Source organism: Opisthocomus hoazin, chromosome 16 (genome assembly GCF_030867145.1).
Source record: "Opisthocomus hoazin isolate bOpiHoa1 chromosome 16, bOpiHoa1.hap1, whole genome shotgun sequence".
Taxonomy (NCBI): domain Eukaryota; kingdom Metazoa; phylum Chordata; class Aves; order Opisthocomiformes; family Opisthocomidae; genus Opisthocomus; species Opisthocomus hoazin.
Window position 1 is genome coordinate 18045294 of NC_134429.1, and position 17747 is coordinate 18063040.

The 17747-nt window shown below is 55.0% G+C and overlaps 1 protein-coding gene across 6 annotated transcripts in view; it reads right to left on the reverse strand.

Annotated features, from left to right (window-relative positions):
• Positions 1-467: 467 nt before the first annotated feature.
• Positions 468-17747, reverse strand: part of NOC2L (NOC2 like nucleolar associated transcriptional repressor) — a 56209-nt gene continuing 38929 nt past the window's right edge. For 2 of the 6 annotated variants that reach the window (XM_075437123.1, XM_075437122.1), the window contains exons 17-19: positions 14114-14249; positions 5756-5896; positions 611-2831 (exon numbers count right to left, since the gene is read on the reverse strand). In XM_075437123.1, coding sequence (XP_075293238.1) covers positions 2686-2831; positions 5756-5896; positions 14114-14249 — 423 coding nt within the window. In that variant the 3' untranslated portion in view covers positions 611-2685. Of the gene's footprint in view, positions 549-610; positions 2832-5755; positions 5897-14113; positions 14250-17747 lie in introns of those variants that run through there. The other 4 variants (XR_012765666.1, XR_012765665.1, XR_012765667.1 and 1 more) reach the window with 4 other exon arrangements.

Genomic DNA, 17747 nt, shown 5'->3' on the forward strand with positions numbered 1-17747 from the left:
GCACACGCCGAGAACGGACTCTGCCCGCGCTCCGGCCCCGCAGAGCTTTGGGTTTTTTCACTCGACGTTTTGTTTTGAAGAGAAGCAGCAGCACGGCGTGTGCGGCGGTGGGACGAAGGGGCAGAGGGCGGGCGGCGCTGCGGCCCCTCTCTCCTCCGCGGGTACGACAGACTCCTTCATACATTTGGGGTGGGGTTTTTTTTTTTGTTGGTAGGGTTGGTTTTGTTTTTTAAAGCCTTGTTCCAGAGGTGGTTGTAGTTGCACATTCTGGCCTGCTGTGGACCACGAGACAGGTACCTGTGCGTTCCCGAGGAGGGGGAGGGATGCCGGGGGGGTGGTTCCGGCGAAAAACAAGGGGTAGAGTTTTTTACTACTGTGAATGAGACGGTAACTCCGGGGGTGACCTCCTGTGACTTGTACAGTTGTGAACAACAATCACGTGGTACTTTTCTCTCTCTCTCTCCCCCTCCCCTCTTTTTTTTTTTTTTGTTGAAACGTTGCACGTGCTACCGTTTTTCTTACAAAATAGCTTGGTGGTACATTAGCTTCTTTATATTGTAAAAAAAAAAAAAAAGTCATTATCCATCACATCACGATAAAAATGCTTTCCAGCAATCAATTTAAATAAAAAAGAAAAACATTTAATTTACACATGGTACCTCGCTTCTTGAGCTCCTTGCACGTGGTCGCTTCGCCCAAGAAGTCTCCTCTCTTCCCTCGGTGCGTTGGAGCCGCTGCGTTTCTGGCCTAAAAGCCAGCGGGGGTCGGCTCACCGCTGCCAGAAGGCAGACAGCACCCTGCCCAGCTGAGCTGGAGACGGGAGAAAAGGCAGCTCCGTTCTCTTTCGGAAGAAAAGGTGAGTTAAAACCAGATTCTTCTAGTGCGGGCCCTACCCTTGGCAGCTCGGCAGACGTACCCCCGGCTCCCCGTGTAACGGCCCGAGGACAGAGCTGCAGGGAACCTCGCTCGCGAGCTCAGCGAACCCCTCAGAGTGGGCTACAAATGATAACAACAGTGACAGTAATAATGATGTTAGTAATAAAACCCAAATTATTAATTTCTGAGGTGACTTCCTACCCCGAAGGGTATCCGGGGGCATGCCGAGGAAGGGCAGGTCTCATCATTACCGTAACCGCCTTCGGGAAAAAGAAACCCTCCCTGCCGCATTCCTGCCGCTGAGCTCCAAAAAGCCGTAACAAACTCCGTGCGAAGCCAACACCCCACACCGTGGTATTACAGCAGCAATTACCTGGGCGGTAACGACGTCTCGGTGTAGCACAGGGCGAGCGTAATGACCTCTTTACGTACACCGAGTTGTCAGCCCTCACGTGTGGGCGAGCGGGAGGCCGCTGGCCAGGCCACGGCGCTTACCTACAGCAAGGCAGCGTTTCTCAGCTGTGGTTCTTCTGACACCATGAAAATAGAACTTTTAAAAGGAAAAGGTTGTTCTTTTAAAACGTTCTTAAAAGCAGCATCTCATCTTGTCCTCCTGGGAGGGTGCCTGGAGAGGAGTGTGCGGGCAGTGCAGAAGGCAGAGGTGACAGTGTCTGCGCAGGTGCCTTGGGCCAAGAAAGGTCCCGTGTAGTCCTGGCCCTCTACCTTCTTTTCCAAACATAGGCGCTAACAAAGAACAACGCTCCTGACAGGCACAGTTCATTTTCAGGAGCGATTCTGTCAGATACACCCTAAGAATACTTCTCCTACCTCTCTCTCCGCTGATGCCATCTCTTTCCAGTTGATTTTCCAAAGAAATACGTTTCCTAGCTGCCAGTCCCGCACACTGAGACTCAAGAGAGAAGCTGGTTCTGCTTTCCCAGCAGATCACAAATTGCCCTTGCCCACCCCGAGCGGCACGATGTCCTCCCGCAAGCACCGCTCCTCCAGGCAGACAGGTAAGGGAAAGGCTGCGTGCCAGGACAGCCGGCACGCATCGCTGCCGAGCGGCGACCGGCCCTGGAAAGAGGCGATTTTATGTCACCACAGGCAACAACAGCTCTGTTACGAAGCACGGGCTCGGACTTGTTCTTGCTCAGCAAATGTATCGTGCACAAATCCAACAGCCATCACAAAAATGAACGGCTGTTTCCTACATTGTTTTGCTCCTTACTCAGCACACCCTCCCCTCGCCCCCCCAGTATCCTAAGGCACTTACTCAGCGTTACCGTCTCCAGCTTGATCCAGGTGACTGAGCCGCTGCCGATGGTGCCAGTGACAACACCAAGCTCTGGGACACACTACGCAATCCTTAAGAACTCCCTGGGAGAAGGGAGGGTGTGGTGAGGACCCCAGGGCAAAACACGGGGTCACACGGGGGGCTGGCTGAGCGGAGAGGAGGACCCTTGGACAGAAGAACTTGTCCTGCCCCTTGGTCAGCTCACTCACGCTGCAGCAGGGGCTGAAACCAAACCCTGTGCTATTTAAAGCAGCAGATTTTAATGAGGGCTTTTTATTACCTGTGCTGAGCAGTTTTACTGGCTTCGACATGACCAAAATTTTACCAAAACCAAAACTGGTAGAAAAAAAAAACCTGCAAGTCCAAGTAGCGTCTCTGCCGTGTCACTGAGCAAGTCCTTGGTGGCACATTCCCCAGCTCTCGCCCCTCTGAGACCCAGCTGGTGAAGGCCAGGTGAGCCCGGACCAGCAGTGCTGTAAGGGATGAGCTTGGAGGGGTGGCTGCGAGGGCGCTCAGTCGTCATCGGAGAAGGTTAAGTCCTCCACGACATCCTCTTCTCCTTGGGCCAGCTGCTCGAGGTCAGAGCGTGACATCCCACGAGTGCTGCTCCTCTGCGTCTGCGAGCCCCGGGGAGCCTGAGCGGCTTCCTCGCCCTCCTCTGCGGGTGGAAAGAGAGAGAGGTGTAAATCCTGCTTTACTGGGAGTGAGGCGAGTCAAGGCAATTCACTGCTAATTAATCCCAGACACTCATTAATTTATTGGCGCCACTGCAGCTCCCAGATAGCGTCAGGAGAGCGCTGCAGGGTGCTCGGTACGGCGCTGGCTCCGGGGTACCCGAGGCGATGGCGAGCAGCCTGAAGGAACTGCTGTGCCCGAGGCAGAAACGCAAAATAGGAACTGGGGGGGCACGACGTGCCTCCAAGCCTTCAGCCCTCCCCGCTCTGGTCAGTCTTCCTCACCCGACACGTCAGGCTGGGCATGAAGAGCTGACCCAGGTAACCGCAAAACGCAGCCCCAAGCTCCCTCCTTTTTGAAACAGTATTTTAATAGCGGGGAGCACGATGCAGAACGGGTTTGTAGGGGCTGCGCAGGGCTGTCCACGTCCCCATTCCCAGCGCCCTTCCCCCTCACTCCCCAAGCGTGGCCTGAGCTTCCTCCACCACACTTCCACCCCTGCAGACCATCGTAGGCTCCACCAGCCAAGCATCCGCTCAGCACCCATCCCTGCCGCCGGTCGCACACCAGCGGGACAGGGCTGCCTCCCGCTCCTCAGCACTCCCCGGAGCAGCTCCAGGCTCTGCCAGCTCAGCCCGCTCACCAAAAAGGACAAAAAGCTACTCGCTGGCTGCTCGCGTCTTCACAGCCACCCTGGTGACACTGGCGCAGGCCAGGACCCCAGCAGGGCCTCGCCAGGGGATGGGGAGCACGTCCAGAGTTCTCCCCTGAGGCTCTGGCCTGCTGGAGGGTGGGAAGCTGCCAGGGACACAAGTTCCTCGCTGTTCCATCGCCCGAGCAGGCCGCAACGCACGCGTGTTTTGGTAAAAAGCACAAGGGGAACGCCCAGCACGCTGAGCTTAAGCCTTGGGAGGGGCAGATCTGCCCGTCTGGTGTCTGAGAACGTGCCACAGGCCAGGAGTGCCCAGGCCTCAACGTCACCCTTGCTCCTCCAGCCCCCCGTGAGGGAAGCTGCCGTTCGGGGTGGAGGAGCAGAGGGCCAGCGCTCCTGCTGCCCCGGACACCCAGGAAGGGTGCTTTGCCTTCAGCTTGTCCGAGCACTCCAGTAGGCAGAGAGGGAAAACGCTCCATCCGCCTCCTTGACAGCGTTGTCAGAGCGCGCATCCAACGCCCGTCTATTCTCGGCGCCGGGGTTCGGGCGTGCGTGCCAAGCCACAGCCATCTGCCACGCTACAGCCGTCGGGTTTTGCTCTCACTTGGACTCTTTCCCCCTTCCTGCTCCCCAAACCAGCACACAAAGCCTGCACACAGGAGCGTTTGCGGCCGTTCCGCACCACCACACATCAGGCCCCGTGGCACGCTGAGGAGCGGAGCCTGGGCCCGCTAATACAAAGCCCTGAGCAGCAACGCCACAGCCCCTGGCAGGCCTGGCTTCCTGCGGCGGCAACCGAGCGGCTTGGCAGGCGCAGGCGAGGCCGCGGCGAGCGCGGGCAGCTGCGCCGTCGGGGTGCTGAGCAGGGGCCTCCAGCCCGCTGTGCCTCTGTGCAAGGGACGGGCGGGGAGAATCTCTCTCCTCAGCTGCGACAAAGCCCGGCTTGCTGTCGAGCACAGCCCTGGTGACACAGCCGGCAGCTTTCTCCGTAGCACTGTGACAGCTCTTCTGGCCTGCTGGGAGCAGGCTGGGCCGGCAGCGTCTCGCGCTGACAGAATCACAGACTGGTGGGGGTTGGAAGGGACCTCTGTGGGTCACCCAGCCCAACCCCCTGCCCAAGCAGGGTCACCCAGAGCAGGCTGCACAGCACCGCGTCCAGGCGGGGCTGGAATATCTCCAGAGAAGGAGACTCCACAGCCTCCCTGGGCAGCCTGGGCCAGGGCTCTGTCACCCTCAGAGGGAAGAAGTTCTTCCTCATGTTCAGCTGGAGCTTCCTCTGCTTCAGTTTGTGCCCGTTGCCCCTTGTCCTGTCGCTGGGCACCACTGGAAAGAGCTTGGCCCCATCCTCCTGACCCCCACCCTGCAGATATTTATAAGCATTTCTAAGGTCCCCTCTCAGCCTTCTCTCCTCCAGGCTGAACAAGCCCAGCTCCCTCAGCCTCTCCTCACAGGATAGGTGCTCCAGTCCCCTCCTCATCCTCGTAGCCCTCCGCTGGGCTCTCTCCAGTAGCTCCTCATCTTTCTTGAACTGGGGAGCCCAGCACTGGACACAGCACTGCAGATGAGGTCTCACCAGGGCAGTGTAGAGGGGAAGGAGAACCTCCCTCGACCTGCTGGCCACACTCCTCCTAATGCATCCCAGACACCCACCGCTCACCCATCCTGTCTCTGGGCAGCAGCGATCGGCGCTGAGCGTGGGGTGAAGCCAGCACACAGGCTGGCGAACACCACTGCTTTGGCGCAGGAACCCCAGTGGAACGCGGGACGTGGGCAAGGTCTCCCAGCAGCCCTGTCAAGGGAGGGAGAGCTGACGGGTCACCCCTCGCAGCACCCCGCAGCCCAGGCACTGCGCAGATGAAAAGCGAGGCGCACCCTCCGCACCCCGCGCGCGTGGAACCCGCGGAGAGCCCCGAAGCAAGGCTGCTGTCGGGGTGGGTTGTACTTCAAGAGCTCCTTTGAGCCTCTCTGCAGGAGGCCCCTGAAAAGAGATGAAAGGACCGGTGGCTTGTTAGAGCCAGGCCTGCGAAGTCCTTAACCCTTTCGCTCTCTGCTCAGTATGAACTCAGAGCTGCCAGGTCTCCCTGTGCGGGGCGTGCGCGCGTCTCCGTGTAGCAGCCCCTCCTGACGCCCCGCAGCTCAGAACTGCAGCACAGCGAGAGGAGAGGAGACGGCTCCTTCGCAGGGGAGCTCCCAGAACGCGAAGGAGCCTTCAGGTACCAGTGCTGTCCGTAATTCTGCCCGACCGCCCTACTTACTGTCTGAGTCACTGTCGTCTTCCAATTCTTCCTCGTCCTCCTCGATTTCATACTTTCCTTCTTCTTCATCATCGTCCTCGCCGTAGTCCTCGCTGCTTGCTTCCGAACTGTCGTCTGACGCTTGCTTGGCTTTGGCTTTACCTGCAAGTATTGACACCGTGTAAATGCAAACAGAAAGAGCAGCACACAGGCATCCCCGTGGGCAGGAGATGCAAAGTGTCGCCACCCCCGTGTTCATCCACCGGAGCAGTCGTACACGCACTACAGGGGAATTTGGCTGTATGTCTCCAAAAGCCACATCCCCTTGCACTAGAGGCCCAGAGGAGGACGCAGTTTATTTCAGAGGCACCTGCTAGAGGCCAGGAAGGTCACGAGATGGAGAGAAAACACCTCAGAAGCCCATAGCAGGGTTTTACTGCTCAAGCCCAGGATTTGCTGCCAGCTGGTATTTCTAGAGCACCACTGGCGCAGCACCCAAGCGCCCGGCACGAAGATACCTAGCTGCCTGCCCGGCTCAGGGAGACATGAGAGCTAGGAGAGGAAGATGGACAGAAGGCCAGCATGAGAAGCAATGGGCCTGCTGAACAGACAGAAGAAAGGAGGAGGACTAAGTCATGAAGCCGAGACCAGGGAAGGGCTGGTTCCACTGCGCAATAGCGTCTGCGCGTACCCACCTCCAGCCCTCCACAGTTACATGTAACTGAAAACAGGGGCAGACTCTCTGGCTCAGGGCAGCCTTGTAAACCTCTCTTAGCTTTATTCCCTCTGTTAGGCACAACAAAAAGGCCTGGGAACAGACTCTGCTGCAAACTACCCCTGCAGATGGCTAGCCAGGTCCCAGGGAGCCTGGGAGGAAGCGTGAAGAGCCTCTGGGTGCTTGGTCTGTGGGAGAATCACCTGGTCCTGAGCCCCTAGGACCAGACCTCTTCTACTCAGGGTGAGCTCCCGTCGGTGGAGGCAGCGCTTCTCCCCTCTGTCCCTCCTCTGCACGGCGTGAGTCTCCAGGCGTTTAAATGGCAGAGTACAAACTGCACAGAGGGAGCAGAACCACCAGCTGCTTCTCGCCTCCTCCAGCCAGCACCCTGAGCTAAGCCCAGCTCCGTGCTGCAGGCTGCCTGCCCTCGCTCACAGAACTGCTGAAGCAGGTATTTATTCACACTTCAGACTCTCTGCTTGGAAGCTGGCTGTACATCCTTCTCACGTCGTGATTCCCGGGCCCCACTGTGGCATCTGTTTTTTGTCCCATCCTCCCTGCTCCGCAGCTGACCTACGCTACTCACTGAACTGGAGACAGAGCCATTAATAAGCTGGCCACTAACATCTCCAGCTCCCCGTCACCGCCCGGCTCGCTCTGCTGTCACCCATCTGTCAGCGCTGCCAGCACGCAGCCCCTCTGCAACTCCCCCCAGGGAGCGGAAGCCACATCTCCTGGCTGGAGCGATCTCGGGCGCCTGCAGCCGTGCGGAGAGCACCTGCTCCCCAGGAGATGGATTGTGATGCTCTTCCCCACACCACATCACGCTGACGGGCACCCGAGCGGCTCAGGCAGCCTCCGAGAGGGGCACGCTCTCATCCATCACACAGCAGTAGCAGAAGCACCGATGGATCCAGCTAGCAGCTCACCTGAGAGTACGCAGAGATTGAGTATCGGGCCCCTGGGTCACTCCTACGTGCTAGGACACGGGCAGCAGGCCACCAAGAGGAATTCACTGAGTTTCTCCAGCCTGCTGCTCCTCTCCCCGCAGCTCAGCCCCTGCCTGCCCTTCCACAGACGTGCCCACACAGAGGCCCCAGTCCAGCCTTCACGCAGAACGCACGCTTCCATCTCCCGAGGCAGACGGGTATCCGCAAGACTCCGGAAGACGATGGTCAGGGTGCTTCCCCTCTTCCTCCTCACTCTGCCTCAAGATCCTCAAGCCAACAGCCCACAGCAGGAACGCTGCCACTGAGAAGGCCCAGGATTATTCTGCTAGGAAACGAAAATGCCTGACCTCCCCTTCCACACCCCTGGCCCCCACCAGCCTGGCATTAAATTGATGTAATATGATTACGTGAGGGATAAATGAAGAAACCTGTTCAGGTTCATTAGAGGCAGACCAACACCTAATGCGGACAGATCACTCATTACAGCCAGGCCCGCAGAGACGCCGCAGCCACGCTCCCTTCTCGCCTTTAATTGCCTCATGACGAGGCAGCCCAGCACCTCTTTCTAAGCCATTAATAATTTCCAGGAGCAGCCGCCTTTCCTCCCAGAGATCTGTCAGCTGGTAAATGAGAGGAACGCAGGAACTTCCCCACCCCCACCAGCGACACACAGATTGATCAAATCCACGCTTTCCTCCCCATCTCCCGGCTCTTTCTGCCTGTGCCTGCTCCGGGGGTTCCTCAAACGCGCAAACTTGTTTCCCTCCCCTCTTGAGACCTCGCAGAGACCCAAGCAGGGGAGTCTCTCCTGCCTGCCACATGCTGTCTCCATTCCAGAGGGCAGCTCGTCCCGACGCGATGCAGCAGTCTGCGTTCACCGCCCTTCCTTGGGGAGGATGCCGGGGCTGCGCGGCCCTGCTGCAACGAGCGGGCAGCTTTCAGCTGCACCTGCACACGGCAAGAGTAGGGGGAATCTCCCCTCAGACTCACAAGGTGAAAAAACAGTTGCAAATTCATCACTCTCCTTCCTTCTCCTGTGCAGCCGTATCTGCTGCACACATCAGCTCGCAATTTACTCCCTGGTGTGGCTGCACCACAGCCGGGCGCAGACCAGAACAAAGCCACCGGCAGCAGGGAGCCAGCGGGCAGCCCCCCCGGACCACCGCGCTGGGACGCTGGGCACGTGAGCTCAAAGCCCTGTCTCAAACCCCACTCCAGCTGCGTCGAGACAGCCCTCCCGCTCCTGCCTCAGTTACTACACCTGAATTTTCCGTCCCGACTCCCAGAGCAGGGGCTTCTCCTCCGCGGTGGGCTAGGCAGCAGCACTCCCACCAAACCCCATCTGGGCTGAGGTCTCGCAGCACGACACACGAGGCACGGACCAGGAGCTAACCAGCGCTGCCGACAGGAGCCGACACAGGCTTGTGCTGATGAACTTACTGACCAGAGTCTGAAGAACTGTCCACCACCCTCTCTGTTCTTTCAGAAACCTCCTAAATAATCAGAAGTGCCAGTACTCACAGGGCAGGGGGCTCAAACCACCAAGAAACCCAATGAGACCTCCACAAACGTGACACCAGACACAGAAACGTTTGTTACTGCTAGTCTCACTGCGATTCGGAAGAGATCCAACCCTTCAGTCATTGCTGGATTCGGCAACACCCAAGAAGGGAGAATGAGGATTGAGATGGGTGGGAGGTTTCTTCTACCAGGGACCTGTGGCCTACAGCAAAGGCTGAAGTCAGGGTTGGGACTCAGGAAAGAAGAGACTGAAGACCTGGAAGCTTACGGAGCTAGGGAAAAGGCCGCTGCTGTCCAAGATAAATGGCTTATCACGGTTTTGGGTGCTGTGAGGCTGCTTAGGCTAAGGTTAAGGTAAGGAAGGATCAGCGAGCTTAGCTACTGCTGGGTCCTGCAGGACCTGAAGGCTTAGGGAGAAGGCCTGGGCCACGGGGAGCGGGTGGCCTGCTATCAGTCTTTCATCTCTGGCCTAATGCAACACTGGGGTTAGGATTCAGCAGACGGGTCTACGAGATAGGTTTGTGTCTGGATCCTACACGGTCCATCAACGCAGGCTGATGGCTCCAGCTAGCGCAAGAGGCTGATCAGCCAGTTCAGTGGGCAGTAGGCTTAAGAAAATCATTATTTTTTTCAAATAATGCCTAAGTTAAAGTTGTGGCATGTCTTACCACGTTACCAGAGGATGCTGTGGAAGCCACATTAACGACGAGGATCAGGCACAACCAGAATCAACAAATTCATCAGTGCATATTACACGGTCTCTTTTCAGTCCTCAGCTTGGAACATCTCTAAGCTGCTGATCGCCCCGTAACCTCCCCTGCCCTGAATGTGATTTTTTGTCTTCCCTGGTATCTCCATATAGTGCAAGGGATCTGGAGGTGCTGAGGTTGCACCTGCATCTTTACACACCTGCCTGTTACCCTCTCCTCCACACACACAGCTACAGCCCTGGAGCTGAGGGGTGGAAAGATTCAGGGCCATAACACCTGGCTGGAGCTCACTTTTGCCTCTCAGTCACTCCAAGGATACCTCCAGGAGCACCTGGAGTGAGAATTCACTGCCACAGCATTACACCCACACTGGTTCTCCCCATAGCAACCCACCCCATCTGAACCTGCTTCCCAGCCCACGTCGCAGCTTCTCCTGCTTTCTGGGAAATCCAGGATGCTTCCGACGCAGCTCCAGGGCAGTCCCCAGCCGCCCCTCCTTGCCTGCTGGAGGGATGCTGGGTGCTGTTCCAGGAGGATTCTGGAGGAGGTGCCTCTGCCAGATGCTGTGCCGGTGGGAGGAGAGCAGGGCCGGGTGGTCCCCATCTGGGAGCAGCGCAGGCAAACCTCCCTCTGCTACGGCACGGCAACGGCGGAGGCGAGAGGGGCACGCTCGGAACAGAAGGGAAGGTAACGCACAGCTGCAGCAGGGCTGCTGGAGGACAACGGGATCCGCACCTTAACCCCCTCAACACGTGCGGAGACAAGTTCTCACTGTCTACCCTTGGCACCCAGCCCCCCCCAGAACGGCAAACTGTGAGCAGGGAGGACCCCAGCCCCCTCCGGATGGGAAAAACGTGCTTGTGATGGGAAAGACCTCTTCAGAAGCCTGCTCTGCTCTGAGAAATACAAAGGTCTAAAGCAGAAGTTGGTTAATGAGCAAGTTGTTTTGGCTAGCTATGGTTAACCCAAGAAATCCAGTCGCTCTCCAGGCCTACCCTCTTCCAGAGAGATTAGGGACAGTGTAAACTGAAATCAGCACCTCACTGATATAATACTTAATTTAAATAAAAAGCAAAGGTGAGTGGGGCTTTGAACAGTAGCTAAATAAACAGAAAACTGATGATTTCCTGGCTTTTAGCAGGCAATTTTCCACTCTTCTGAATTTGGTCTGGGACCTGACAGGCCAAAACAACTACTAATTGGAAGAAGAATGTCCTGTCAACACAGGAAAGATTCTGCCAAGCCGAATGCTGTGGCTGGTGAGAGACGGGAGCCATTTTCACTATGCCTCCATACCCGACATCCCACCAGAAAGCCACAACGATGCTGTGCCAGCAGCAGGTTCTGAAACCCCGACTTTCATGTAGTAATCATCAGGGAGAAGAGTTTTCCAGACCAGGGAAACCATCCTCACAGATTTAACCCATTGGGGTTGCCTAAGAGGATGAGTTACAGCAACAGACCACTGCAACTATCTAGCTAAGACTTTTCTGGCAGAGAACTTCCTTTCCAGGAGTCCCTCTCTCCCTTTCCCTTCTTTGCAGAGACCTACATATCCCCAGAAACTGGCTCTTCTCAGCAAGAACTCTGCACAGAGTTTTGGGTGCCGCTACCAAGCCTTGCTAATGAGGAGAGCACGGACATCTCTGGGTATGGCTGACCCTTCCAGCGAGCCTCCTGTTCTTTTCCCACATCAGCCTTGGCATTCCCAAACCATGCCCCTCCTTCCATTCCCGGAGCACCAGCCACATCTCTGCCTGCCCACGTCTGCAAGCAGTGCTGTGTCGGAAGGGCTGATCTGCTCTGATGAGCTTCCCCGATCCCCACAACTCATCAGTGTCACAGTTACTTTCAGTTCACCAACCTTAGATCAGGGCTCTCCCTGTCACTTTTCAAGGAGGTCAGCATCACTGGATATTCTCAGCTGTATTTCTTGTTTTCCAGCTGCATTTCTTGTTTTCCTCTCCCAGAAGGCCCATCCAGGGCAGTCTTATCTCCCTGCCTAGATTTCTGCCATCAGCTGCTCAACATGTCTCTCTTGGACGTAGCTTGTGGCTGATTCAAGACGAACCAAAGTCCTTCCATTGTCCCAGACTGTTGCTTTGCCTTATTTGAGGAGATCCTTATGCCTTCAAACCTCACAGGTAAAGAAGCGAACACGCAGGCCACAGCAGCTGCAGGGCCGCCCAAATCCCCTTGCGTCTGGCCACCCAGCAGGACAATGGCCACAAAGACAAGGAACCGCAGCGAACTGAAGCCCTGGCTTCTCTGACTTCCATCTGCAGCCAGCCCTGACAGTTACTGAATGCAGAGCACGGCTGGGAACATCTCACACCCCACACAGAGTAAGAACAAGAGCTCATTGTATGCATCTCCCGGGATGCAGGCGCTTTTCCCAGCCTCGCTGCTCGCGGTCCCTTTCCCACCGCAGAGTCACACCATTGCCGGGGGGGATTCACCCTGTGCTCCAGCGCAGACCCAGTGCTCCGCTGCCTCCACCCAGCGCCGCAGGACCCGTGGTGGGGCCGGGCACAGTCGCTCCTTGAGATGGAAGCTGCCTTCAGGGCCCGTTCCCTCCCTCCAGAAAACACCCTGCAAAGAACAAAGGCTGCGGAGAGGCAGCTGACCCAGCAGTGTCGGAAGGCGAGACCCACTGCTGACACCGCATCGCTGACGCACGCTCAGCCACAAGATACCGCAGACCAGATAGGGCAGCTGCGGGACTCACACAGAGCAAGGAGAGCCCTTTGGTATCACGTGGACCTCAGTACTCGTTTGCACTCTCTTCACAATAAATGTCAGCCCCTTAAGCTGCCAGAGAACCTCACCGATAGATGTCAGAAGCACATGCACAGGCAGGGGGGTAAAAGCCATGCCTAACAAATAGGTTGCAAACCTTTATATTCAGCAGATTTCTGCTGGGAGCAGGCAAGTACCAGAAACAAGGTAGGAGCTGTGTAGAGTAGGTGCCAGGCAGCTGCCAGAGACCTTGTGTTGGATCATCGGTAGCGTTCATTACCAGTGTGCCTCGTTAGGATCCCAATGTACATCCAGAAGCCCACCAGCCCAAGAAAGCTCCCAAGCGTACGTGAAGGCAGCTCCTGGGAGGCACAGGAACAGACCCCAGGTTTCCCTGGCTCCCAGCAACCTGCCTTCTGAACTGCAGTTACCACTGCCTTTTTCGAAGCCACTGGGATTCTTCCAAGGCATTGACTCATACGGCAGGCAGGACAACCCCAGATCTCAAGGATGTATCTCAGCAACTCACTTTGCTGTCACACTGATCTCTCAGTACCTTGGCGTGTCACGTGCTCATTTCTGCTCTCCTCCCGCGCTTTGCTACATCACCACCGACTTCAACCTCAAGCTATCAAACAAGAGTTTTCCAGCCTTTTCTTCCTCCCGTGTCACAGATGCCTGTGAGGGAGACAATGCTCACCAGTTCCGTAGCACGTCTCAGGATTTATCCTCACGTCTTACAATGTGCACAACAGACCAGGACTTTATCCATGGATTAAATCTCCAAATAAAAAAACTCCATATTGCTGCAAGTCGCCCTACTACACAAATGACAATGCATTTAGAAAACCTGTGATAGCCCAAACATTCCAAATTACAAAAAGAACATCTAAGTTTTTCCTCAAAAGATGTGGTGAACTTCTCAGGCAGGTTCCACAATTTACTGTGGCCCCCTCGTGGTCACAGCCACAGAGTGACATCACTCCATTTTCTCTGGACTTTCTTGGCTTGTCAAGGATACTTGCAACATCAGTCACTAGAAAATAAATAAATCAGAAGTGCGTGCAAAGAGAGGACAACCATTCTTCCATCAAAGATCCTTCTTCTGGCAGCCAGCCCCTACGATAGCCACTATTTGCAATGAGGTACACAGCAAAGACCCAGCATGCTGTCAGGCACAACCACATTCTTATTCCTCTTTTATAGGTGCGGAAGCAAAACATGGATTTCTGCACCTCCACTCACAGTGCAAAAAGACAGCAAACACTTTCATGTTCTCCAAGATGTGACTTCAGCCCAACACCTGCACAGGTTACAAGCAGAACTCCTCACTCTTTGGGAATTACAATACAAACCACGCCTGCTACTTTTCAGCCTTTGAAAGCAGGGTCTGTGTTCAGCCACACATCTCCTGGTTCTCGGGCTATCATCTTGACGTCAGTGTCTGTGGCAAAAGAAAGGTGCTAAGGGGAGGAGAGAGTATGGGTCACGCGCAGAAAAACACTAATGCAGGACTAAGGCTTTAAAATGAGCTGGAGCGACAAAGTAGGAGAGGGAGAGAAAGATGAAAGCCTCCTAACTACCTTCTGCCTGTCACTAAAAAGCCTCCAAAAAGCACCATCATCCTGTGCGCTCTCTCTCTCCCTAACAGAGCATCTCTTGAACCGAACACGGCCAGCACGCACCCCCTTAGAGCAGGGCCGTACTGACCCACATCATACAGAAGGTGTACCCAGCCCCATACCTTTTATAGGGAACCCAACATTCTCCTCATCAGAGTCAGAGTCCAGCTCGAAGAGGTCCTTGAATTCCTTCTTATCTTCCTCCTTGCTTTGATCTTGCTTCTTACGCTTAATTTCTGGGAAGTTCAAGTCTTCAAGCTGGAAAACAAACAAAATCAACAGTAAGAACAACCTTAATTTGTACTTTTAAACATAAAATGCTGAGCTTAAACACAGGAACTTGGCTTTGCCCAGTATGTGCAAGCCACACTGCCAGGAACAGTTGGGTCTGCCTGCTGCCAACCAGGGGAGCAGCAGCTAGATTTGTGAGTCATTACAAAGGTGAATGATACACGCAAAGCACCACTGCTCTATTGATCGTTACCTAATAAACTACTTTGGCTAATGGGCCGTCTGCTGCTGGTACCTTAGCACAGATAAAAATGCAAGACATCCACGACAAGCCGGCTGTCCTAGATCTCTGGACTGAAAGCCATGCAGGCTCGTGGCCTGCAGAATCAAGCCGGACTGTGCTGGTCACCTCCGAAGCAGCAGTTTTCCACCAACGCCAAAAGCTGTGACAGCGATAGCGCAGGAGCCGTCTGTTTGGCTGCAGATTTCAGCAGAGTTAAACAGCAAGGAGCTAAAGATGCTTAAGGTCTGTCTACACCATGGCTTGCCTGGTTGCTAGCCCTCACGGAGATCAATGGGCCAAGAGCCTTGCTGCTGCAGACAGCCAATATCAATGCCATTAAGTACTTGCAATTGACACCACCTCACTGCTCTTTACACCTCTCCGGAGGGGGATTAGGGGGAGGATTTACTTGCAAGGGCTCAGGCCAGCAGGGCAAAGATAATCAGAATGCAAATGAAATCCCAAGTGCTCTCTGAACATCAGCTGCCCGCTGCCCGCCCGGCTGCACACCTCCTGGGAAGCACTCTGCATTAGCACACATTAGCTTGCTTGGCAACATTCGCCCTGCGAGTAATAACTCATTTGCTCTCTCCCACCCGTCAGACCACCCCTCAAGACACTCCTCTCTGACCACATCCACTTCAACCCTCCCGTGAGCTTCCCCCAGCGGGAACAGCAGCAAAGCACAGTCCATATAAAAAGGCAGCTCTCAGCAGTGAGAGAAAAAGAGTGAGAGTACGGGGATGGGGGGGGAAGAGGCGATGAGAGACACGGAGACGTGCATTTACTCCAGCCAATTCCAGCAATTTCTCCCAGCCTGTTTCATGGTTATGGTCCCCAGCTGGGCAATATTGATTCTGGGAGCTGAGCATTTACAAGCAATAACCTGCTGCACTAGGATGGAAAGTCAGAAGCTGGCCAGAGAAGGAGAGATGGGAGCAAATCACCAACCACCATTTGCAGGGCCCTAATTTTAAATTGTCTTCCCACCTGCTCTTATCCACTAGGAGATGCCTCTCCTTCCACCAGCCCTGCAAAGACCTGCTGGGCTGTCTCTGTGCTGGGAAGACACATGAAGAACACGGCACATGACTGGCTTTCCAAACAGCAGTCGTTGCATGCCAGAGAACGGACTTGAGGAACAAAACGCAGCAAGAGCAGCAATCCAGAGTCACTGCCAAACAGCTGCCCTCAGCTGCCCTAACGACATACCGTAACCGTCCTCTTTCCTCTTTTACGCTCCAGCAAGCTCCATCGCGGGGCAGGGGAGCTGCTACGGTGAAAACATTTTCCTTAGCCCCTACCAGTTCTGGCAGACAAGACAGGCTTATGCTTCACTCTGCTCATCTGTCCTGGCACGTAACTTTATGGAGGGTGGTAGGGCAGCGGGAGATGCTCCAGAAATACCCATTCAGTGAGAGGCTCCAGAAATAAACCACAAAGATCTCAGAAGCTAAAATGTATCAGCAGCTATGCTTCTAACCCAGCATTAGGCTGTGGTCACAGACAGTCCCCCCGTATCTGACGCCTTTCAGTTAAAGCATTCCCTGCCCCTGCAAGTGCCTCAGCCAGGTCATGCTGCCATCATCGCAGCCTCAGGGAGAAGCACCGGCGCTTCCCGCAGCCCAAGACCTGGACCACCGTGTCCTCCCTCAGTAGCTCCACTTGGGTCCAGGCCTCTCACGCCCCAGAGGTGGTCATGCCAACAGGTACTGGGCACTGCACCCCGTGGCATGTCCTCAGTACGGCTGAGCCGACTCTGGCAGTCTCCCTGTCACCCTTGGGCCCTCTTCTGTGCCAAGAGCAGTGTCACCTGCAGAGTCCCTGTCTGGCAGCATTCGCAGCTATCGCTCTTCAGCAACAGCTAAACAGGCATCCAGCACTGCCTAACCAGGAAATAGTTGGAAGTGTCACAAACAGAAGTAGAGAGCCAGCTATGACAACGAACAACTGCTGCATCCACTATCCACTGTTGGCTAGTCCTGTTCTCCACGACCCCAGTCACTGGTACTCCTCAGCAGCAGTAAGCAAAAAGCAAAAATCATCCCAGGTCTTATTCTCCCACCTCACACATCCTAAGCATGGGGTGCTTCCATGGACCACACCACTTAGTAGGTCTGAAGTAGCCATGGAGCTGTGGATGAGTAAAATGTCTCACGTGCATGATGTGGAACAGTCTTCTCCAATTCTCCAAACTTCTCCAGTTCAAGGGAGCAAAACAGACTTATCTCAACATTGTGAGAAATTTCTCCAGTATCTTGTGCAGGGCACATACAGCAGGGAGCAGAGGCTCTTAGTTGGGACTTCTCTGTATTTTCATATTGCCTAGGAAAAGTACCCGTTTCCAAAGGGAGCCTACAGTTATGGGTGACATCAGTACCGGTTGAACTCAACCTGAGCAATTAAAAAGGACCTGGGGTGTTGAATCATGCTGAGTTGTGCTATCTCCAACTTTCTGAGACTCCACAAGAATCCTTCAAGATGGGCACCTCAAAATAAAGGCACCAGAAAACTCTACTAGCTGTGGAGTGACCACAAAGCAAAGGAATGGGACTTCTGCTGAGCCACAGCTCACAGGTACAGCCTCCGTTCATCAAAAAGCAGCAGTAATTAAGTAATTTGGGGGGCCAGTCTTTTAATCCCCAACTAGAGGGTTACTCTCTACTGAGTCTCACGAAGCCGATTAGTCTACATCCCATTAAAAACCATTGGGAAAGGCAAACAGAATGGGCAGACGGGGTCAGCGTTGTTATACAAGCCAAGCTGCAGCTCATAGGAGCTGAGAGCCAGGCTGATTTTTTCTGGTATTATTTTTTCCCCCCAATGGCTGCTAATGGGACATATATTTTCCCAGCCCTAATGGGCCTCATGGCGTTCACTCTCCTGCTGGGGCTCACAATGCCGCATCATTAAGCCAGCGGTCCCCACCGAGAGAGACAACAGCCCCATTCACCAAGCTAAGACGTCAGGCAGCACAGACCTTTCGGAAAGCTAACTCCAAAGTCTGTCTCCCTCTCCAGTTTATCTGTTCAGCCCACTTTCTCCAAGAGAAAACAAGTCCCTGCCACTGCCCTTCAGACTTCCCCCGGTCTCAGAAGTCAACCTCCCCTTGAGCCTTGCTACAGGAAAGCAATCCCTTCTCAAGGGGAGCTCTCCACCTCAGCTGGCCCTGGCCACCTCAAGGAGTTTCAGCTCCCCTCTTCTCTTTAACACGAGACGGGGCCTTACCTACACCAAGGGCT